General features: G+C 43.7%; 3 protein-coding genes across 6 annotated transcripts; 2 read left to right on the top strand and 1 right to left on the bottom strand.

Moving 5' to 3' along the window:
- Positions 1-364: 364 nt before the first annotated feature.
- atl3 (atlastin 3) lies at positions 365-6,511 on the top strand. 3 transcript variants are annotated; one of them, XM_038993847.1, is made up of 14 exons: positions 365-463; positions 1,534-1,743; positions 1,923-2,057; positions 2,160-2,264; positions 2,361-2,411; positions 2,995-3,051; positions 3,236-3,328; positions 3,455-3,593; positions 3,690-3,817; positions 3,906-3,962; positions 4,143-4,214; positions 4,324-4,515; positions 4,683-4,922; positions 5,137-6,511. In XM_038993847.1, exons 2-14 carry the CDS (start codon positions 1,540-1,542, stop codon positions 5,194-5,196), a joined length of 1,533 nt encoding a protein of 510 aa, XP_038849775.1. In that variant the 5' UTR covers positions 365-463; positions 1,534-1,539; the 3' UTR covers positions 5,197-6,511. The 3 variants fall into 3 exon arrangements, with proteins under 3 accessions (XP_038849775.1, XP_038849774.1, XP_038849776.1); XM_038993846.1 differs by having other exon boundaries at positions 1,920-2,057; XM_038993848.1 differs by lacking the exon at positions 3,906-3,962 and having other exon boundaries at positions 1,920-2,057.
- A 1,149-nt stretch (positions 6,512-7,660) lies between these two features.
- cfl1 (cofilin 1) lies at positions 7,661-12,963 on the top strand. Its single transcript, XM_038993845.1, has 4 exons — positions 7,661-7,774; positions 11,310-11,620; positions 11,768-11,844; positions 12,028-12,963. Exons 1-4 carry the CDS (start codon positions 7,772-7,774, stop codon positions 12,138-12,140), a joined length of 504 nt encoding a protein of 167 aa, XP_038849773.1. The 5' UTR covers positions 7,661-7,771; the 3' UTR covers positions 12,141-12,963.
- Positions 12,964-13,587: 624 nt separating this feature from the next.
- LOC120048124 (serine protease 23) lies at positions 13,588-19,117 on the bottom strand. Of its 2 annotated transcripts, none has more exons than XM_038993842.1 (2): positions 18,750-19,117; positions 13,588-15,617 (listed from the first exon to the last, which is right to left on the bottom strand). In XM_038993842.1, the coding sequence occupies exon 2, from the start codon at positions 15,604-15,606 to the stop codon at positions 14,422-14,424; it is 1,185 nt and encodes a 394-aa protein (XP_038849770.1). In that variant the 5' UTR covers positions 15,607-15,617; positions 18,750-19,117; the 3' UTR covers positions 13,588-14,421. The 2 variants fall into 2 exon arrangements, with proteins under 2 accessions (XP_038849770.1, XP_038849771.1); XM_038993843.1 differs by lacking the exon at positions 18,750-19,117 and adding an exon at positions 18,226-18,364.
- Positions 19,118-24,162: the final 5,045 nt, after the last annotated feature.

Raw genomic sequence — 24,162 nt, 5'->3', positions numbered from 1 at the left:
TTCAATGTGCAGACTGACACCCTAATTAGTGGGGAGACATTTGACTGGAAATAACAAGTAACCGAAATAAATGCACATGTTTATTTGTGCCCGTCTAGGTATTATGTCAAGAGCCAAAGCGCAAGATTAACATGTTGAAAAAATCATAGCTATGTAGGAAAGTCGATTTTGGGTGTGGTGTTGATGGCATAACCACACGTTATATTCCGCGTTCGTAGCACTTCGATAAAACTACATTTGCCATCATCATTAGCGTAACCGTTATCGCCTGGAGGATCTTGGTAAATGTAGTTTAACTACTTCCCGGGATTACGCCAATGATCAATACTAAAACTACAAGGCGATCGGACACGGAAGTGACAATTCGTAGTTGGAAAGTTTTCATGGTTGCAGTGTTGTTATTTTTCTGACTCATAGCTATCTAGCTTGTTCCTGTGAAATTTGCTCATTTGGGATACCAAAGGTAAAACAGTGTTTCAGTTAATAAATCATGACTGTTCATGAACAGTAAACTATCGTTAACAATTGTGAGAATGTTTTTGTTAGCTAGATGCTTTTAGCTCGCCGAAAAAAAACATCGCTAGTTGGGGTGTGCGGTCAGTTACGTTAGCTAAAATATTGTACTATGCCGTGTCAACTAGCTAGATTGCTGAATAATTTCACTTGCCAACTAATGCCCTCAATGTATCATTGTTATTGATTTAGAGTAGGCATAAACTGTTGTCTAGACTCTGGTAGTAGTATAAAAGGAGTGTGAAATTGTTTGGGCCTTTCTATGTACTGTTAGCTAGTTTCAGTCATGCATATGCCTTTGTTACTCTGTACACTGCCTTTCAGACAGTCATGGTACCACACCTTCAGAGCACCGGTCATAATTGCTAATTGGCTATCTTGTCTATGACAGGAGTAATGTAATAGTGTGTGAACACATTCATTTTATTCTGATCTAAGAATGTCTAGTAAGGTGGGATATTGATGTAGCTTCCAACCAGGTAAGGAATTGTAATGTTGTGTTGATCGATATAGCCCTATTTGCCTTTTCCCCCCTTTCAGCAAGGGTGGCTACTAGCACTGCAACAAAGAGCCTCATTGAGAGGGCTAAAGGAATCTCCGCGTGGATGTGGAGCATGCATTAGCTCGCATCAGGGTTGATGTATCACACATTACTTAGACACAGTCCTGCACATAGACCAACATTGTCTAATGATTTAAAGAGTATCTGTGTATGAATAATTTCTCATTGGGTTTTCCTCATGGGGAAAAAAAGAATACAAATTCTATGTTACTCTGTCTTTCATGGCCTCAGTTTGAGCTTGAATTGTTTTTACAAGGAGTGAGATGACATGTCCAAATATAATGGCATAACAAGTTACCAGAGTTGTAACACCCAGTAGTTATACAGTATCATCAGCGTTGATATCAGCTTGATGTGAGACAGGCCTACATCTAACCGACACTAACATGAAACAATTCACACCTCAGATAAGTACCTACATATAAGTCAAAATGTCATGTCTGTCCTGTCACCCACAGGGAGCAATGGGGAGTGAGCCAGGTCCAGTCCAGATTGTGACAGTGTGCAAGAAGGATCACTCCTTTGCCTTGGACACAGAGGCTTTAGGACGGGTTCTGCTTGCACCGGAGGTTCGGGATAAACATGTGGTGGTGCTCTCGGTGGCCGGGGCCTTCCGGAAAGGCAAGAGCTTCATTCTGGACTTCATGCTCCGCTACATGTACAGGAAGGTCAGTGTTTCTGAAAATGGAACATGTACAGCCACACTTGGTTCAAAGTTCAGTATGTCATTCGTTTTATATCACATACCATCTCTCCCTGTGACGTGAATTGTTTCCTGATATCAGACTTAATCCCAGGGCTGCTGACCAGTCAGTAATGTGTAGCGACGTCTGTATTCCTCCAGAAGCATGGTGAGGAGTGGCTGGGTCAGGAGGATGAGCCCCTGACTGGGTTCAAATGGAGGGGGGGCTCAGAGCCAGAGACCACCGGCATCCAGCTGTGGAGTGAGGTCTTCCTGGTGGAGAAGAGTGATGGGATGGAGGTACTGACTTGATATGGGCATTGGAACACAAAAGTATGCAAATTGTTATGTTTGTGTTGGTATTATGCATTTGATTGATGGATTGATTTCTGCCCTTTATAGGTGGCAGTATTACTGATGGACACCCAGGGTGCATTTGACAACCAGTCCACCGTGAAAGATTGTGCCACAATCTTTGCCCTCAGTACCATGACCAGCTCAATACAGGTGGTCTGCTATGCACTCATGTAATTTGTTATAATTGGTGTTACTTTTTTAAAAACATTTATGTAATATGGTTGTGATTCTTTGTCTCTCTTGCAGATCTACAACCTCTCACAGAACATCCAGGAAGATGATCTGCAGCAGCTGCAGGTCTGTCTTCCTCAGCAGTAACATGTTTGCCTGGCTGAAACGACAGACTCTTGCTGACTCTATTCTCGGGAGGCACTGTAATGTTCCGATAATGAAAGGGGCTGTGCTCTTACAGTGGTTGGTTCTCTGGGTCTCTCTCACTGAAACACCCACACACACAGCCCTCCAGCCCCACCACCTTGCGTGGCTACTTATACGTTTTTCAAATCCAAGCAGCAAGAGGACTCAATCAGCTTGATTGCTCAAATCTGAGTTCTAAAACTACTGTAAACCTTGGACTCAATGAGGGTTAAAAAATAAACAGGGTATTCAGACCTGTGACCAGTGTGTACACAGCTCACATTGTGCCATGTGGTTTGGTGTCAGACAGACTAACATGTTCTACCTGTTCCACAGCCTGAGAGCATTGCTCCCCAAGGGCATGGAAATATCAGGGAATTGAAAAACCTGTCACGGGTTTTGGATATCAATGTGCTCATTCAAAATCAGAGAATTTGAATGTACCTAAAGTACATTTTTGTCATTTATTATTTGATTTCCTCTGCATAATGAAGGACATCCTTTATGTTCTGTCTTCTTCCAGCTGTTCACAGAGTATGGACGCCTCGCCATGGATGAAATCTTCCTGAAGCCATTTCAGGTATGAGAACCAAAAGTCTTATAAATACAAAGCAATTGGTTATTTAGAATCTAGACCAATCAACTTTAAGTTCCTTTTGACTTTGCTTGCTGCTTAGGGTATAATATTTGCTAACTAAAAGTGCATTATTATATGTGCCTTGTTTTTAATATATATTGGTCGCTCCATTCTCCCATTTTCTCAGTCTCTGATGTTCCTAATCAGGGATTGGAGCTTTCCCTATGAATATGCATATGGTCTGAAGGGAGGCAGTGAGTTCCTTGATAAACGTCTACAGGTACTAGACCCTTTTTATGGTACAATTTGAAATTGTTGGTGCTGCACTGTGTAAGACGAGAGAGTACATTTTGCCAGGTTTAAGTGTGCATTGGTGATAGTAACCAGTATTTGTGATGTTGTGCAGGTGAAAGAGACCCAGCATGAGGAACTACAGACAGTGAGGGAACACATTCATTCCTGCTTCACCTCCATCAACTGTTTCCTGCTACCACATCCTGGGTTGAAGGTGGCCACCAGCCCTGCTTTCAAGGGCCAGCTTAGTGGTATGGTTACTCCTTGTCCATCTTGTTAATCCATCTAATGATAACCACCTGAGTGTCTGAGGAAGAAACTTAATCGGTTTCAAACCTGTGTGTCAGATGTGGCTCCAGAGTTTAAAGAGGGGCTTCGGCACCTCATCCCCACACTGCTGCATCCAGACAACCTGGCTGAGAAAGAGATCAATGGCAACAAAGTCACCTGCAGGGGCCTGCTGGAGTTCTTCAAGGTGAGACTGTGTTTTTAGCCCTCTGAGGTTCCTGACTGCCAGGTTTGTATCATTATGTTGTGTTTGACAGTGGAATGTTTGATTTCAGGCGTACATCAAGATCTACCAGGGTGAAGACCTACCACACCCAAAGTCCATGCTGCTGGTACACACCCATTTATCACTTAGATTTCAGCATTACACCTCTTTGAGAGATGTAATGTAAATGCTGTATTGCTCTTCCAACAGACATGTTCATATTTGAGGAGGTTCTTAAGTCTTGAGTTTTTGTTGAATGTCACTAGTCCACTGCCAGTAAATGTACATTGCATCTCTCTCACACAAGGCCACAGCAGAGGCCAACAACCTGGCAGCCGTGGCGGCAGCCAAAGACCAGTATTACAAGAACATGGAGAAGGTGGGTTTGCGTTCTTGGCAAAGAAAGCTATGTGCATTTTTTCATCTGAAAGAATAATTCATCTTAACACTTAAGGCCTTGCATTCTGTATTAATCTATCGTCCTAAAGGTCTGCGGGGGAGACCTTCCCTATGTGGCTCCTGCTTCTCTGGAGGAGAAGCACCACTTCTTCCTCCAGGAGTCCCTCCATGTCTTCTCCTCCACCAAGAAGATGGGAGGACAGGAGTTCTGTGACCGCTACCAAGACCAGCTTGAGGCCGAGTTGGTAGAGCTGTGGCAGTCTTTCAGAAAGCACAATGAGGTAAGAGAGACTGACTCACAACCCACTTGGCACCAGATCCATTTTTGTCAGTAAACATTTTATTTTCCATTTTAAATTTACTGTGGATACATAAAAGGTAGAATTATTGAAGTTAAGTTTACAGATAAACATTTTGATTAATAATTTATTTTATTTCTCTTTGAAAGTCAAAGAATGTCTTCACTGCATTCCGGACGCCTGCAGTGCTGTTTGTCCTTGTGTGCTTCCTGTACGTGCTGTCAGGGCTATTGCTCTTCATCGGCCTGGCTACCATTGCTTTTGCATGTGACTGTGTCTTGGGCCTGGCCATGGTCGCCATGCTCACCTGGGCCTTCATACGCTATTCGGGAAAATACCGGGGGCTGGGGGGAGCCATCGACCAGACGGCAGGTGTCATATTGCAGCAGGTGAGAACATATTTTGAATTGTAGGTGTGGGTGGGACATGAGACAAGGCCCATTACAGTTGGTGCACAGAGTATGCAGTTGGACTGTAAAAAAAATAGCTAGGCATAGTTGTTTGTGAACTTTTGGTAAGAATCAAAATGTCCTTAGAAGTAATTCAAGTACCCTTATTTAAATGTTTCATTCAATGCAATTTAATTATGTCCTTTTCTTTCAGGCCACTGTGGTGTTGAATAAGTCGAGGCCAGCGGTGGCTAAGATGAAGAAATCCAGCTAGATGGCCTCTTTATCTCATTGCAATACAACATGCACACATCCCAGCACTAAAGCCTTACCATGCTATCACATGGAACCGACATATAGCACTGTCAAGGTGCAGTTACAACACCAACACATGATTACAATGGCAGTGGGAGGTCAACATAATGCACATACACCAGCATTTTTTCAATCGCACAATTTTACACTACATCACTCTATCTACATCAAGATGAGACCATATAGTCTTACAGAGTATCTGGGGCAAAGGTGCATTATCTCATACCCATGGGGTTGTTTAATCCTCTGGACCTATTTTTAACACTGACTGACACTGCCATTCGCACACTCCTCCTTGTCTGTAAAGACAACCCAGTGATGTTTACTTAGACACCCTAGACCCAAGTAATGCATTGTTATTGGACATGCCATGGATTTCAATGCATCATAATCTATGTATCCTTTGTGACCAATGCTTATTACTAAGAGGCTTGCATGGAGGCTTTTAAGTCAAATTAGACTAGAGCAGTTTATCCTCCTGATGGAATTGAACTATGCTGTGCTGTAATGGGGTATACATGTAGCCAGATCTTCTTGACTTTATGCTGGTCTCTTTGTACCGCTCTGTGGCCTTCCATCCCATTCCCAGTTTTGCAGCATGCTCCTTATTTGCTTCCCCTTATCCATGTCAGGGATTCCATGTTGTACTGTTTTTGCTTTTGTGTTTTATTCCAGGCTTGGAATCATACTGTAATATCTCTCATTTTATGTTTTTACAAGCCCACTTTAGAGGCACCACTGTTCTCCCTTGTAACTTGACCAAAAATGTCTTGCGTTACTTCTGACATTGAATGGTTGGTTGAGAAATGTTAGTTAAGTGGCACTTACTTGATGAATGAATGCTCCAAAGATATATTATTCATATTATATGTAAGATTTCACTATACAGAGGATCACTTGAAATTAGATTGTGATCATTTGAGAACTTAAAAAAAAATCTGGATGAGGTTAACTGGTTTGTGTGTAAACAAGTGATGGGTAATATGAGGCCCTTGGTCACCTGTCAGCCAAAGAATTACCCATAAGCATAGGGGTACAATGAAAGGCAAGAGACCTTACTTGTCCTCAGAATCCAAATAATTATACATAGTTCTAAAAGTTGTATTGTCTCTGACATTCTTTTTGTACATTCCATGTCTATGTTCCATTCCATTGTTGAGGCAAACAATTGGAGGTGTTTTCCGCATTTACTATTGCACTCTCCCTCCTCTCTGTACTGTTACGTTTTAACTCATTCAACAAATAAAAATATACATTACAGTAGATGCATGAAATTCATTGCTTTTTTTAATCATCTTTTGCAGTATTGTTTTGTGGCCTTGGTAACTATGTTTTATTTACATTTTTTAGAATAAGTATTGCTTAAGCCAAATAAAATGCAAAAGACCTGTACGTTTGGTTGAGTTCTTGACGAGTTCATATACCTATTTCACTATAAATTGGATATATATATACAGTATACCTATGTCAAGCCAAAAACGTTTTTCATTAAATTATTCTGTTGTTCCTTTTACTGAGTGGGTCAGAATGGAATGGATATAGGCCTACAGAAGATTGATGACATTATTGATATTATGAAGATAGCAATCTTATTGCAGTCTTTTAATGATGATGAATCAATCACCTCTTACTGTTAGTTGGCATCAAGCAGGGTTATTGAATTAATTCATAGGGTGGGCGTGCCAACGGACAGGTTTTTGTGTTGTACACTGCTTCGTTGTAACCGAATGAAAAGGGGTTATTATCCATTCATACTCCAGTGGCGGAGCCGTTCCCTCTTTTTATTTTGTCTTTGTCCCTCCTACTTCCCCCCTCTTGCTGTCACTCCTTTCTATGCTCCACAATGCTGCTCCCACCAGTATGTACTGCGCAGTGAAATTTGCTATAGCGAAAATCATGTCCTTGTTTCCTTATATGGTGATCGGCGTCGCGGGCTGCCTTGTTGAACCGAGGCGCGTGCACTGCCGCCGCCACCATTCGCTTCCATATTTGGAAGTGAGTTCAACAATCCTTGTAGAGGGGGTGTGGTGAGGCGAGAAAGAGCAAATGAGACCGAATACTGAGTTATTGTGGATCCTATACCATGATAAATAATTATTCTCGTATCTGAATAGCATACGTGTCCGTAGTCTTATATTGTACTCACAGAATCACTGTGATGCAGGGCGAATGTTTCGGCCTCAGGCATAAAAGCAACAACATGCAGCATCTTTTGAGAATTAAGGGATACTCATCCTCGCATCCGTGCAATTCTAATTTCATAAAACATGAAAATAGACTTCTATTTTATATAAATGTTGTTTATTTGTTAACATGTTATTTTAAACGTTTGTCAAAAATGTTGAATTTCTAATCCCACCATGCTCCATGTTAAAACTAACGACCACTCTTTCCTGGAGATGCTCGCACTTCTCACCCCGCCATCAAGCACGCGCAGCTAAGCGCGTCCACGTGCTGTATCAAGTGTGTGCGAGATCGACACTGCATCACAGCTCATTCAATTTCTAACCAGACGCCGACCAATTCAGACAGCTATGGTACGTTTACATTTAACAACTAGCTATGTGGTATGTCATTGAAAACAAAAATATATATATACACAAGTATCATTACTGTGTTTTCGCATTTTTTGTTGATTTTAGCTAGTGAACAGCGAGTTCATTTTGAGATGAAACCGACAGCATCATCAGATTGTCGGGTCAGCTGTGACTGCTATGCTGTGTTCTGGAACGTTTCCTAGTTGAATATTGAATCTTGGATGGTAGTAAATTTGTTTTAAAATACTTTTGAATAATTCAGGTGACTGTGCCTAACTCACATGTTTTATGCAGATGTTTGCTCGTCTCTTGACGTTATAATCGCCTAGCATAGGACGTGTTTTGTATGGAAAGAAAACGACCCAAAAACTGCCTGGCGCCATTTCCTCCATCACCCAATCTTCCGTCACTAAGGCCTAATGCCCAGTCTAGCACTGTAAGCACCGAGTTGCAAGTAACAGTCACTTATCACCGAATATGCTATCTAGTTTAATTAGCTAGCTACAGCCCAGTACAACCCACCCCCTCGAATTTGCCAGCTATCTAGCACTCTCTGGCCTTGTATTTGCCGGTACTAAAGGCTAGTTTAGCATGGCTAACGGAGTGCAATTTCTGTGCCTACACAGCTTGCTAAATGGCTAACATGTAGCTAACTAGCTAATTTGATTTCCACCTCCTTTGTCTCCGCCAGTCGCACGAGCCCCTTTGTTTTTAATAACTAGCAAACTAACTTGCGTAGGTGCCATGACAATTGACTAACGTTAGCTTTAATTATAGCTGGGACTTCTGTTTGCAACGTGTGAATATAATCGCGTTTGCGGTCTGGTATTTTCTCGACATCGTTTTGCCTTATATAGTGCACATGTGCCATCACTGCATTCATGGCCCCACCCTGGTTTTTGGTGCAAAGAGCATTTTTGAACCTTTTCTCTATTGTGAACAGTAGGCAATTAACGTTAGCTATTAAATGTCTATCCGGTGTAACTTTTATTTAGTGATGGGTAACGTTATAACAGTCAGGCGAAGGTGAAAAATTGTCGGGTGTCACCGTTATTCCACGAGCTAACGCTAAAGATTTTGCAAGCGGTCCTTTTGTCGTTAGCAAGCGTTTCCCACGACGTTCTTCCTGGTTTCTACGCATCAACTTTTGGCAAGTGGTGCGTCGGAACGAAGTGCCGGGATGCTTGCGAACGACAATCTACTGTAGCATACGCAATAAACAATTCGTCAAATGTTTGTGTGGCACGCACCTCTGTCTCACTCAACGTACCTAGGCTTAACGCTGAATAAACTTGTCGAATTATCAACATGTTTGTCCAAAAGCGCAAATTCTGGTGTCTGTTGTCATGCTTTCCGCATGATATTAAATTATGTTCTTAATTTGGTGAATCTGACTGATTGTGGAGGGGGATCTCGATTACTTTCAATTTAGTCGACCGATTAGAGATTATATTTTCCCACTTGCTGTTCATTTGTGAGGCCTTTATGTACCGTTCTTGATCATGTGAATAATGTATTACAACATGACATCAATGCTTTGGTTCTATTGTGTATATGATGAATGAATGAATGGTCACTGTTGGACACGATTGGCCCCTGTTCCTGCCGAGTAGTGAGCTGGCTGGGTCCAAGGTCTAGGCTGAAGGAAGTGCTGGTTCTGTCCCAGCTATTCCGGAGGAGCCCACAGTAGTCTTTAGTGCCCTATTATGGGTGCAGTTGGACAGACGCAGGACAAGCGAAGTAAAATGATTGGGTTAAATCATTTCTTCTTGATTACAGCTACTTGGTGAAGGATTATTTTAGGTTTTTGTTACACTTGATTTCAAGTGAATTGGAATAAAATGCATTGTCCATTTTCACCACCTCAACTGACGGTCAGTCTGGAGAACTACCTTTTGTAGTCACGAACCTGACATTGTCTGTCTTATGTGCTGTTACTTGAACCTTAACTTTTGGCAACATTCTGTGGTATTTTATTGCAGGAAGAAAGGGATCTCTATTGCTCTGAAAATAATATGCTTTCTGCATGGAGGGACTAAACGGGTATAATCTCCACTGGCTTCTGGGTATTTGTCTTTTCATACAGTTATCCCCAGTCAGTGCTTTAGTCTGGTGTGGCTTGCTGCAGTGTGAAGAAACATGCATTGTCTGAAGAGCTCTCAAAATAGTAACAGGAGTGCTCATTGTTTTGGAAGATCAGCAGGATTAAGTGGAGCTGCATGGCAGTTGGCTGCTCTTCAAACACTCTGGCCTCTTCACCCTTGGTAGTGGTCCCTTGCACTTCCTAGAAAAAATGGTTGCCCTGGAAATGGAAGCCTTTCCCCGGCAGCACTTCTAATACTCTTGCAAAGTATTTTCCGTTCTGAACAGGACGTCTCTAATCCAGATGTTTGTACTAAACTCAACACTAGGTGACTAGGTCCTGAGCCTAGTGTGGCCATCCTCACGCCCAGAGCAAACAGACCCACACCCTTCACACACAAATTACTTCAAAGTGGGTCACTACAGTGGCAGGGCTCTGGAAGGCTTGTAGCCACTCTCAAGCCAGGAGTGCATTTTTAATGAAGGCTGCCTCTGTTGTATGGATGTGGCTTTACTTGGTGAAAAGAGTGTCTAGTCTACCTGATTTAGCAGAAGGCTGATGAAAGGCTTGGCCAAAACCTGCCAGACGGAGGGATGTTTTGACACTTGGTAACATCCTCTGGCCGGTTCCTGCATGGGTTGATGTGATACTGTTGGGTAAAATGCCCTAATGGAAATCAAATACCTGAGCAAGGTTTATAGGGCTGTTGTGACTCGGATGTGGCCTATTTATTTTCCCCCCACAGAGGATCCATTGTCTGTGACCGACCCACACATTCTAAGGCTTAATTCCTGTCCCCACCTTCACTCCCATGGCTATTTTTAAAGCAGTTACTTACGTGGCATGGCTGGCTCGCACATACTGTACATGTTTATAGTAGGAGGAAAAACCCTCCTTGTGTAACCGGGTTTATCTGCCCTTTTCAGACACCTGTTACTGGCCCTTATCAGGCAGTGGCAATCTATCAATGCACCTTTGGCATGTTACTTTATTTACGGAGGTACACCAGACTGACCAACATTCAACTGCCCCCCTCACAGCTACAGGTATCCCTTATTCATCAGAGATTTTGGTGTGGGTTCTCCAGATTGTGTCCAAGTTTGAAAAAAGGGTTAAACCCCCTGTGCCTTATTCTGAATGCCATGCCTGCTGAGTCATGCGTGCCATGCTGTACATCATGCTTTTCTGGTCAATGCCATGGATGGGGACTTTATCTTGACAGATCATGTGGGTAGAGGTCATAGAAACCAGAGGATTAAAATCTGGCTTATGGTGCCCCCCACCCATAGGACTAATGGCCGTTTGTTCATAACTGCTAGTCATTGTGCATCTACCTCCCTATTGATTCCCTTTATCTGCAGTCCTTGACGGGTGCGTTCCTGCAATGTGAGAAGTCCAAGGCAGATGCATATGATTACTCTCACTGACCTCTCTCTGTCCCTCTCTGCGCAGGCTTCCGGGGTGACAGTGACAGATGACGTTATCACAGTCTTCAACGAGATGAAGGTGCGTAAGGCACAGGCGAACGAGGATGAGAAGAAGAAGAGGAAGAAGGCGGTGCTGTTCTGCCTGAGCGAGGACAAGAAGCACATCATCCTGGAGGAGGGCCAAGAGATCCTGACAGGAGATGTGGGTGTCACGGTCCAGGACCCCTACCTGCACTTCGTCAAGATGCTGCCCCCAGATGACTGCCGTTACGCCCTCTACGACGCCACCTACGAGACCAAGGAGACCAAAAAAGAGGACCTGGTCTTCATCTTCTGGTGAGGAATGAGAGAGGGGGGCTCGGCTTGACTTGGGTGTAGGCTGAGGGGGGCGTTGTACATTTTCTGCTATGGTGTCACTTGACAGTTCAATCGCTTGGCTTCTACACTTGGGACAATGGTTAAACCATTACCCCTCCCTCATAGGGCCCCAGATGGTGCTCCCCTGAAGAGCAAGATGATCTACGCCAGCTCAAAGGATGCCATCAAGAAGAAGTTCACAGGTGAGAAGCACTGACAGTTGCAGAAGTAATAGACCTTTTGGGCTCTGTGGGTTCTCTTCAAATTAAATGGCATCTCCTTGCTCAACCCTATAACTCTGTGTAATTGCATTATACATTTTTTGGGGGGGGGGTTATTAATATGCCTTGTGTCCTATGTGAAGCAAAATTTTCCCTCCGTTTCAGGTATCAAGCATGAGTGGCAAGTGAACGGTTTGGAAGACATCAAGGACCGGCGCACCCTTGCCGACAAGCTTGGCGGCTCATCGGTAATCACCCTGGAAGGAAGCCCTCTATAAGTTTAGCCCCAGGCTTCAACTGAAGCCAGACATCTGAAGGGGTTGGCTGTTCATTCCAATATGGTTGGGAGGAGGGGCAAAGCAGGACCAGGATCATTTGTGGGACTGTTGGGGGGGGGGGGGGGGGGGGGAGAAAGTGACAGTTTTCAAATTCCACAAATGCAGCCTGTCATTCCAGTTCACACGACATGATGACCACGAACAAAACGTACACTAAGAAAAAGCAATAAAAAGATAAATAAAATAAAAAATATATAAAATTGATGAAGGATGATGATGATTATGAAGACTAAATATGTAAATGTTTGAGGACAGGGTTTTGTTCTGTCTGGATTCCGCTAGAATGACGATCGCAGAGAAAAGGGACAGGGCAACAACTGTTACAATTCCAACTTGGCTCCAGCAAGATACTGTTCTTAATTATACAACTACCTTTTTTTGCCAAACTTCTAGTTAAGTTTTCTAAGTGTGTAGTTGAGACTAGGTGTAGTACAAGACCATTAATGCTTGATCGATAACACGTGACACATCGACGTTCTCCGGGAGAGCACGGTTTATTTGGGGGGGGGGGGTGAACATGCAAATTACACAACTTTTTAATTGAGTCCAGTTATTTTTATTTCCAGTTCTGAGTTAAATAAAACATGGCATTGATGTAGTAATTGAACACATTCCTTATACAACAGGATCTGGTGGGGTTAGAAGTGTGAAGGTAAGATGGGGGCAATGTATTTGAACAGCCAGTGTTCAGAATTTAGACTGGTATTGAATGGTGGATGTTTTGTATCGTCTCCTTATCTCTAATAAAAAGGCACTAAACTACCTTTGTACTCTGCCTTTTTTTGGTCTAGCTTGTGATTTGAGGAATGACAAGCTAATAAGGTTGATAATTTAGCCTGTCCAAATGGAAGATGTGGATGTCTGAGTGTTTTAGGCAAAAATATTGATGTCCTATTGGCTGCCTTTACACAGGCAGCCCAATTCTGATCTTTTGCCTAATTATTGGTCTTTTGGCCAATGAGAGAAAATATTTTGACAATACTTGGTCAAAAGATCGGAATGGGCTGCCTGTGTAATTGACTGTCAAGTGTCTGGGTAATATCTGAATAAATTGTCACTTAGTTGATCTATTGAAAACGATTGGTTGGTCCAGGAACCTGCTTACACTGGGCAGTTAGTGATGCTTTTATTTGTAATTGAACTTGGTATTCTGTGCAATGTATAACTTTTAACATCGGCTTGATTGAGTTTTATTTGTCAGAAATTGTCAAATTGAAACAATTAGTGGTTTTTAAAGACCAATGGCATCATGTATCCTAAATATGTTTAAATACTGACCACATGAGGGCACTCTAACTCCTCTGAAAAGTGGATTCCATTTTACAGTAGCAAGTAGCAACTCATTCTTTGTATACCTGTTGGTTTCCATAACTGACACAACCATTAATAATGATAAATATTTTAGTTTATTAAAATAGGCATTTGCAAAAAATATCACCAACATTCAGATTTTCACCCCCTAACCCGCTTGAAAGCAAGTAGTTTATACTGCCAGCATTCAGAGTAAGAAACTCCCTTAGGTTTTCAGAATCTGACTTTTGTTGATTTCACCATTGATACCGTTGACCCTTTTTGACATGTTTGGTGTATTGAGGCGCCGTATCTTGTCATTGTGGCTAGATATGCCTTTGGGGCCGAGTATATATTTTACAGGTGTCTTTCTAACCCAGAATGAAAAGTCCCTGTACTTTCCAAAATCATTCACATCCTTAAACGACGTTACCTAAACAAATAAGCCGTCCCCTCCCCACATCTCTTTGTAAAATCAACTCCACACCCGTACATTTGATCCTAAATGTTGAAAACATGCAGCCACAGTATTACAGAGAACAATGGGAGAGTATGATATCTATAAAAAAAAAAAAGTCCAGTAGTTGCTCCATTGGCTAAAGCTGTTCAATACTATTCCAAAGTATAAAGTTAATGGCTGCTACCATAGTTCTAAAACAGCAAGGCTCCTAGTCACAGTGGTTAACACCTCCAAGGGAAACCGGTTACGGTGCATGAAGGTTTAGCAGTCCTGTTTTCTTCGATAGTATTGTAGATGTTTTATTTTTATTAGGATTAAATCCCGTTTCACTCTTAGCCTTTTATAGACTGAGTTGGGGAGTAATTTCCTCTCCACATCTCCTTTAAAGGATTTTGTGCTTACTTTAAATAGTTATCTGTCATGGACTTCATAGCCTCTTTTTTTATAGGCCATCCCCCCTCCCCTTCTCTCTCAGTCCTGACTACAGTCCACTCGGTTCCCATGCACCCAGTAACAGATCTGGGCAAACTTCAGCGGGGTGAATCTCACAGCCACGTTGTAGTCGTGGTTCTCCCCATCAATCTCCAGCCACTGGTGTCCAGAGAAGATGCCGATGACTTTCCTCTCCCAGCGTTCCAGAGCCGTGTCCCACACGCGGCCGTAGACCCCCGAGCCACTGGCCCCCGGCCGGGCATCACAGTGCTGGTAGATCAGGTCGTTAGACTCGTCCTCCACAGGACAGAAGCGGTAGACCAGCTCCCCAGGCCTGTCACTGTCAAACCCAGAGAAATGGATGCGTTTCCCTGCCAGGTCGTCAGAGGAGGGAGCCACAGACAGACGCATGAAGGGCCGGCGGTGGGGCCAGCGCAGCTCCAAGAGGGCGTAGTCAAAGTCCATGCTGACCTCCTGGGGGCCCTGGATCCATCCCTTGGGGACACGGGTGCGTTTGACCCGGACCCAGCGCACCAGGGGCTTCTTGGTGGGGGTCTGGCTGGGCTTGGTGCCGTTGATGTACGGAGGAGTCAGGAAGCCTACCCTCAGTTTACGGGCTCCCTTGACGTAGTCCTTCCCATCATGCACGCAGTGGGCGGCGGTCAGGACATGGCGTCGAGACACTAGGACCCCAGTGCAGCCGGTGGAGATCCTCACAGCTGTGGAGAATGGGTAGTCCAACAGGAAGTGGTCACCGCGTATGTTGAAGCGCCCATCAGCCCCGTAGATCTGTCTTTTCTGACGCTTGTGCCTACTGGTAACTCTACGTCCTCTTGTTGGTGGAGGTTGAATGGCAGGACTGATGGTGCCCTCATAATCATCCTCATCCTTCACATCCACAGTGGTGAGGGTACGAGAACCATCTGCATAGAGCGTCTCGAAGGCCAGCTGCTCAGTCAGGTGCTCTCGCCTGCTCTCTTGCTCTCCTTTGTGGTAGCAGCTGGCATTGCAGTGAGTGGTGAAGTCCAGTTGAGTCTGGGAACTGAAGCGAGAGCGGGAGAGGGGCAGGGGTGCATGGGGCACCAGTGAGGGGAGGTGGAGGTGGACGGGGTGTTGGTGGGGGGGGGCTCGAGATGGCAGAGAGAGGGGGAGGAGGAGTGAGAGGAGCAGGACTAAGATGGAGAGATGAGCCAGGCCAGAGTTTGGATGTGGATACATGGTCATTGAGCAAAACACTGAAATGAAAAACATATAAAACATTTAATGTACACTCCACAACAATACACAAAAGACACACAAAAAAGGAATATACTTATCCGTGAGGAACAGTAGGGTATAGATGAACTAGGAATGTCATGGACTTTGCAGAAACCTTGTTTAATTAAAGACGCTTAAAAACAGATCATCACTAATGAAACAATGGTGTGGAGAACACCGGCTTTACTGGCTTGTCTCCCCAGTTTAAGTACATCATTCACAAACACTCTCAACCCATAATCCCCCATAAAACCAGTCCACTCTCAGTCTGACACATGGCTTCCAAATCCCCTCGCTCAGAGCCCATACACGCGGGATCAGCTAATGCAGGCTCATGTCGCAATGCAGGTCTGGATTTTCATTTCTTTGAATAGGTTACAATGCAGCTCTTGTTCCTGTCTATACTGTGGGCTATTCAGAAAATGTCATTTTAAACCACGCTACAAGGGTATGACAAGCATTAAAATGTCAGTTCTGCTGGTGGTCTTAATGCTCAAAGAGAGGTTTGTTATACAAGCCATCTGGTTATGTACACAAGATAAGAGTACATAAGGAAAGTGGCTGTTGGGGCACACATTGGATATCGGTCGTTGTGTTAGGACACTGCTTATGGTTGCACAGCTTATTTGTCTGCAAATTAACTCGTATCATAACTTTTTGAATCTTGGCTACCGTGTCTTGTATGAGTGGGAGGATAGGTGGACCGAAGGGGAGAGGACGTGCATTCCAGCTTGCTCTGCGGAAAGAGAAGGGCGTCTCAAATTATATTTATGATAAGGCTCTGGGGCAAGGTGGTGTCTGCCGTCAAACATGAACTACCTTTCTATGTATGAGTGTCGTAGGCAGGCTCAGAGGGTCCAGGGGGAACTCGATAGGTAGGAAAACTATGGACCCTCAGGCTCTAGTGGCGTAGAAGAGAGCAGGTGTCTCAAGGCCTGTTTATACCTGGTGCTAACATGCATCTTGTGTCCAGATAATGTCCACATTCGTATTATGCCCACATTTTCAGATAGGCGTAAACGATTAAAAGACGCATTGCGAACTGATTTTGATCAGATCTTATAAGTGTAAACGGACAAGATCAGGACACACTCTGACCTATACAGCTATGCAGTCAAAAACAGCAGTCACCACACCCTGGTCTCTGATCCCCTCCCATGTTCGTGCCAGGTATTAGTGGAGCTTAAAAGTGGAACAATAGACATTGGCATACAAAGAGAGGCAGGGGAAAGGTGGAGGCGAAAACAAGCAATTCCTACCACACAACTGTATCATCATAGTGTCGACAGAGAAGATACAGTTACTCAAAGGTGCTCATGTCTTGAATAGATGCAGCCTAGGGACTCCATTTTAGGTGTTACTGACCTACACTGCTATGCAGTCAAAAACAGCAGTCACCACACACCCCTGGTCTCTAATCCCCTACACATCAAACATCTACATTTAGCCATCTTTTATTGGGTTCCTTTCAATTTGTGAGGACATTTTTACAAACATGTCAGAGAGGACGTAACACGAGTGTCCACTTCTAATGCTATTAAAGTCTGTATAGACTGTAACCTTTATAGTTTCCATGGTCTGAGACAGATTAGCTTTAATTGGGGAATAGAATAGAATCACACATCTAACCACACTAACCTATAATCAGCAATCATTTGATGGACGACCCAAAATAATGGATAATATACGTCAAGAAATATCATGGTGAGTCTTTATTCCATTTTCCAATAATCTGCGGAGGGTGAGTTTGGTTTGGGTGACCCTCCATTGTAAGTCCCAAAGTACACAACAGTAAACTGATCCCCACATTAGAAAGATCTTCCGGCTCTAACACATTGTAGAGCCAAACAGCCTAACAGCCTTTTTGAATCCTCTCTAAGGCACTGGACCTCCACGAACTCTGTCAGCACCTTGCATCAGTCATTTCAAATACATTTCAATTCCAGTCAATTTCATTTGGCAATTTGAACGGAACGACCTTCCCCATTTCCACATAGATCCCATTTCTGACAAGCAAAGCTGATGATTATAGCCCTCTCAGAGGGTACTATACTAGTGCTACACAAATCCACAACTACACAGAACTCTATTCCACATTAAGTAACTCATACAAGCAGTAAAATTAGATTTAAAAAACAAGATTAAAATACACCTTACGGAACAGCGGGGACTGTGAAGAGACACAAACACATGCACAGACACATGCATAAACACATGATAACATACGCACTATACACACGTACACATGGATTTTGTTGTAGATATGTGGTAGTAGAGTAGTGGTCTGAGGGCACACACTTAATGTGTTGTGAAATCTTTTGTGAATGTATTGTAATGTTTTTAAAATTGTATAACTTCCTTAATCAATCAATCAAACAAATGTATTTATAAAGCCCATTTTACATCAGCCGATGTCACAAAGTTTTGCTGGACCACAGGAAGAGTAGCTCTGCCTTGACAGCAGCTAATGGGGGTCCATAATAAATACAAATAGCCCTCTGAGGGATCCTGAGAGGATAACAAGCACCAATGCACCTATATAAGCTACTAAGCACATAAACATTCGAATAATGGATATATGTACACCTGAAAGCTGTTGTCGGCATTCTTCATCTCATCTTTGACCCTTGAGTGAAGACTCTGGAATTCTGAGATCAACCTGCTTCCCAGGGCCAGAGCTTTGTCCTGAAAACCCCCTCACTGGGTCTTTTGTCATTCACCAACCTCATTCATCATGAGTGAATGTGGTACTGTGCCATGTCCACTCATTGGGTTGTTGTTAGACCCCAAAGACAACACATGATGTTTACCTTGCCCTGTCACTATTGAGTTGCACCAATACAGGGGAATAGTGCTGGGAGGCAGTATACTCAACTCACTGAAAAAAGCGCGGGGGGGGGTTGACTTTGGCAAAAGTTCATGTTTAGCTATGAAACGTTCACTTACAGTAGTGGAGCAACAATATTAGTTACTTTGCAGCACATTTCCCAGGCTAAACAAAGTGATGTTACAATGTAGCCTCCTGGTAACAAACCAGCTATAACTATATTCAAAATAACGATTATCAAATTATTAGGCTACTTAGAATGACAATAAATGTCATACTGTACCTTTTTGTTAAAAAGTTAGTCTGTGTTTAAATCCAATTCACGTTTTCGCCCCCTTCAAAACTATCGGACATATCAATTCTCCAGATTTCTCCCATCGCTTCAGTGTGACAGGTATATCTGTCTTTCTCTTCACAGTCCCGCAGAGAGCGAGTCGCCACTTTGATAACGTGTCCTAATCAATTCGGTCAAAGCAAAGTTTATTGATGAGAGTCAACTATTGGCTTATATTCATTCCTACTCAAAGTGACTGTCCGTCAGTGCGAGTCGCTTCAACCGCTGTCCGGCTCAAACGCGTTTACAAATAACTGTCTGAAAATTTTACTGAAAATACATTTAGAGGCGCTCTCCCTCACGGTCCTAGCGCCCCTGCTGTACACAAAAAAACGTAACATGTCTCAACTGGACAAATGTGCTTTTAGGATGGTGAGAGAAGATGGGTACTGGCAGAGCACATACGAAACATTCTGAAGCCCTCAAGTCAAGATCATTGTGTCCTCCAGCTGCAAACAGTCCAAGTGAAACTGTTAACTTGTTTCTCCTGTCAGGAGTAGACCTTGGCACTGGGGTTGGGGAGTGAATCAAATGTGAATAGACTGAGGCTATATCAAATGCCATCTGTCATTTAGAGCCGAAAAGATGCTGAAAAATACAAATTGCAAAAGGCTCTTAAAATTCTTAGTCCCTAATACAGTTGCAAAAAAAGCAACAGACATGGACTTATTAAGCAGCCTATAATGTACAGTCGTGGCCAAAAGTTTTGAGAATGACACAAATATTAATTTTCACAAAGTCTGCTGCCTCAGTTTGTATGATGGCAATTTGCATATACTCCAGAATGTTATGAAGAGAGAGTGATCAGATGAATTGCAATTAATTGCAAAGTCCCTCTTTGCCATGCAAATGAACTGAATCCCCAAAAATCATTTCCACTGCATTTCAGCCCTGCCACAAAAGGACCAGCTGACATCATGTCAGTGATTCTCTCGTTAACACAGGTGTTACAAGGCTGGAGATCACTCGGTCATGCTGATTGAGTTTGAATAACAGACTGGAAGCTTCAAAAGGAGGGTGGTGCTTGGAATCATTGTTCTTCCTCTGTCAACCATGGTTACCTGCAAGGAAACATGTGCCGTCATCATTGCTTTGCACAAAAAGGGCTTCACAGGCAAGGATATTGCTGCCAGTAAGATTGCACCTAAATCAACCATTTATCGGATCATCAAGAATTTCAAGGAGAGCGGTTCAATTGTTGTGAAGAAGGCTTCAGGGTGCCCAAGAATTCCCAAGAAAGTCCAGCAAGCGCCAGGACCGTCTCTTAAAGTTGATTCAGCTGCAGGATCGTGGAGAGCTTGCTCAGGAATGGCAGCAGGCAGCAAAGAAGCCACTTCTCTCCAGGAAAAACATCAGGGATAGACTGATATTCTGCAGAAGGTACAGGGATTGGACTGCTGAGGACTGGGGTAAAGTAATTTTCTCTGATGAATCACCTTTCCGATTGTTTGAGGCATCCGGAAAAACGCTTGTCCGGAGAAGACAAGGTGAGCGCTACCATCAGTCCTGTGTCATGCCAACAGTAAAGCATCCTGAGACCATTCATGTGTGGGGTTGCTTCTCAGCCAAGGGAGTGGGCTCACTCACAATTTTGCCTAAGAACACAGCCATGAATAAAGAATGGTACCAACACATCCTCCGAGAGCAACTTCTCCCAACCATCCAGGAACAGTTTGGTGACGAACAATGCCTTTTCCAGCATGATGGAGCACCTTGCCATAAGGCAAAAGTGATAACTAAGTGGCTCGGGGAACAAAACATCGATATTTTGGGTCCATTGCCAGGAAACTCCCCAGACCTTAATCCCATTGAGAACTTGTGGTCAATCCTCAAGAGGCAGGTGGACAAACAAAACCCCATAATTTCTGACAAATTCCAAGCATTGATAATGCAAGAATGGGCTGCCATCAGTCAGGATGTGGCCCAGAAGTTAATTGACAGCATGCCAGGGTGGATTGCAGAGGTCTTGAAAAAGAAGGGTCAACACTGCAAATATTGACTCTTTGCATCAAATTCATGGAATTGTTAATAAAATCCTTTGACACTTATGAAATGCTTGTAATTATACTTCAGTATTCCATAGTAACATCTGACAAAAATATCTGAAGACACTGAAGCAGCAAACTTTGTGGAAATTAATATTTGTGTCATTCTCAAAACTTTTGGCCACGACTGTAGGCTATTGTATATCTAATGCAAGCAGTTTCCAGTAGTCCACGTGGATTATCCCAGTCTCAAAAAAACACAGTAATTAAGGTATGGGTTGCAATGGATGCCATCCAACTTCTCCATCTGGACTGTTTTCCATCATATAGGATTTGATGAAACTCACCTGAACGGAGACATATTTATCCTTATTAGTGGTGTGATTATAGCCCACAGGCAGGCTGAGGAATTCCTGAGATGTTGGGGCATGTTGTGGCAGTGATGGTGGTGTTCATACATTCCCTGCCCACATCCCAGTCAGATTTACCTCCTGACCCCAATTTTTTTTTGTTTGGGGGTGACTACCCTTAGGCCCTATGTGGACATTTTGATTTTTCTAATGCACGTCCCAGCTCATTCTCCCAGTGACCCTCCACTGGCGCTGTAACAGAAGTCCCACTCACAGACACAGCGCCTTCTGGAAAGCTGTGGAATCTACCAGCAAGGACAGAACTCAAGCTCTCTCAAAAACAATGTGTCTGCTGTTGTCCCCAAGTGGGTGAGTATGCGTCCTCACTGTGAATGTCACACATACCTAGCAAAGGTTTACACTTTGGCCTCTTATCACCCATCCTTGAACTATTTTGGCATGGCTCGTCACAGCTTGCCTTACGCCTCCAGGAGCTAGAATGTGAGATGACAGATTCACGAGTTTTTCACATTAACAAGCGACCAGCAGTCTGTGTTGGTGATGAATGGGTTTTCTGATACATCCATCTTCTCTCCGAGGTGCTCCAGGGATATGTTGAGAGAACAGGGAATTGAGGCCAAAGTTATGGTCAATTACAGGAGTTTGCCTGGTAATAGAAGCCACATTAAACTTGGAATGATGATGAAGGGGTCTTATATCTTGTTGGTAGAAACAGTCCTGTAGGTGTAAGTGCGTCAGGCTGCAGCCACGCCGTTTCCACTGATGGTATCACTCTGGCTTTGGGCAAACATGAACTGTGTCACAGCAGGAGAGAGCGCAAGGGAGAGAGAGAGAGATTTCCTCTGTGTGTGTTTGGCATCAAAACGACTAAGATTCCTCTGTTCCCCTCTGCTCCTTTTTTTTGTTCCTCAGGTCAGTTTTCCCTCTCCCACACTCATGCCTCTCTGGGATTGTCTCTACAATCATACATTTACATAACATTGAGCATCAACAGACCAATTAGAACCATTAATCATATTTCAATGAGATTTGGGATTTTTTTCAGCATTGTCTATTTTCCAAATTTCCTCCAGTTCCACCTCCCTTTCATCGTGTGTAATTAGGAGGACCTAGTGAGATGTTGTAAAAACAGGCTCCTGGTCAGGATTTCTGCAGGACTGACTCCCGCCAGAAGTACAGTGGAGCGGTTGTTCCTGCCCTGACCTGGGATTCACGCCTCACCCAGGAGAGAGAGACTCACGCGAAGGAGGGCGCTTTGTAAAAACATTTTGGTCCTGTAAAATGTTGAAAACCTCTCTTTAAAGAACCCTGTCTCCACACACAGGTCCTGGGGGTCAGTGGCCTTGGGGCTCCTCTCTCTTCCCCTCTCTCCCTGAACCAGTTACTCTTTTCTAGATGATTCAGTTAAACCAACAAAGCAGCCCCCCCCTTTCCCCCACGGGACATGGCTGTCTTTATCGTATGACCACTCTTCAGAGTGAATGTTTAGTCTGTCAACTCTAACCAGGATAGAGGGGAAATGTAAATTATATTTTAGAAACACAGATTATGAAAGCGTTGACTATTATGTTATAAGTCAGCGCTGACAAGCGATTACGTTAATGTTTGCCTAGCTTGACTGTTTTGTGTTTTAGGTTCGCTAATATGTTTTATTACTTGTGGCAGTCAGAGTTTGAGGCAAAGCGGATTCAGCCGGGAGGAAACAGTAAAGATTCCAGATGAGTGAGTTCACGCTGAGTATATGTGAGTAGGCATACATCACATTTCCATGGAAATGGTCTGCCGTGGTAGGCACAAGACAAAGCCTGCACGTCCATACTGTACAAACACCCTGCTCATACCTTATAAGCTTTTCCCTATGGGCAAACAGTGGTGAGTTCTATTGGATTTGACAGAGATTACAGTATCATAAGAGCCTTTTATAGTAACAGTGGAGCTCTCATACAAAGAGCATTGTAAATCTATGCATGATGTCTGTCACAGGTAGGTTATTAGCTACCTCTGGCATGGTCAGTGCGCAGCTGGACAAACACACACACACACACACACACACACACACACACACACACACACACACACACACACACACACACACACACACACACACACACACACACACACACACACACACACACACACACACACACACACACACACACACACACACACACACACCCACTCTCTATGCCCATGTTGTGCCATCGTGGTAGGCCCAGGGGATCAGACCTTGTGTAATCACTCAGCCCGGCCCCACGACAGTTCTCCAAGCAAACAGGGATTATTAAGAGGATCACAGGGGTTTCTCTGTACTCTTTAATCCAATAATTGGGTTCAGATTCAAGCCAGTGATCTGGGCCTCACAACAGTAGAATGAACCTTTCATGACAATGGCCGCCTGAGCCCGCTGTCACTCACAATTCTCAATGTACTCCTTGGAATTCAGAGACTCCAATGTGTAATTCTTTAAGAGTGGTGAGCTGTGAACACAAACAATGTCCCCTTTCTGCCCTCACTCCAGCACTCCAGTATTTTATAGTTCTCTTTTATCATTCAGTTATATGTATTACTCCCCCTCCCTCCTTTTCTTGTCAAAGTCCTCCCCATCTGTCTATATAGTTGTACTCTCTCTTCGTTTCTCAGTTTCCCTTCCTTTGTAAATTCTACCTCACTACCTCGGTCTTCGTTTCATCCATAATCATGAAGACCACAATGAAATACATTTTCTAAACTTTTATGTGGATTCTCATTCGTTGTGATGTTGGCCAAGGTTTTTTCCATATCATACAATTAACCTCTCATGTGACGCCTTTCTCCCCACTCTCTTTCTGTGCCTTTCTCCTTGTCTCTCCCTCACAGGAGGTTGGTGGTACCTTAATTGGGGAGGACAGGCTCGTGGTAATGGCTGGAGCGGAATTATGCCATTCCATTCGCTCTGTTCCATCCATTATTATGAGACGTCCTCCCCTCATCAGCCTCCACTGGTCCCTGTACCAGCTCCTCCCGCTG

The sequence above is a fragment of the Salvelinus namaycush genome, chromosome 5, assembly GCF_016432855.1.
Source record: "Salvelinus namaycush isolate Seneca chromosome 5, SaNama_1.0, whole genome shotgun sequence".
NCBI lineage: Eukaryota > Metazoa > Chordata > Actinopteri > Salmoniformes > Salmonidae > Salvelinus > Salvelinus namaycush.
This window is presented reverse-complemented; position numbering and strand designations above follow the sequence as displayed.

Coding starts and splice junctions, on each gene's coding strand:
- LOC120048124 (XM_038993842.1), bottom strand. CDS start 15,606: ATGACCATGTATCCACATCCAAACTCTGGCCTGGCTCATCTCTCCATC.
- cfl1 (XM_038993845.1), top strand. Junction 11,621..11,767: donor GACCTGGTCTTCATCTTCTG/GTGAGGAATGAG, acceptor CCTCCCTCATAG/GGCCCCAGATGGTGCTCCCC. Junction 11,845..12,027: donor CATCAAGAAGAAGTTCACAG/GTGAGAAGCACT, acceptor CCTCCGTTTCAG/GTATCAAGCATGAGTGGCAA.
- atl3 (XM_038993846.1), top strand. CDS start 1,540: ATGGGGAGTGAGCCAGGTCCAGTCCAGATTGTGACAGTGTGCAAGAAG. Junction 2,265..2,360: donor CCATGACCAGCTCAATACAG/GTGGTCTGCTAT, acceptor TCTCTCTTGCAG/ATCTACAACCTCTCACAGAA. Junction 2,412..2,994: donor ATGATCTGCAGCAGCTGCAG/GTCTGTCTTCCT, acceptor GTCTTCTTCCAG/CTGTTCACAGAGTATGGACG.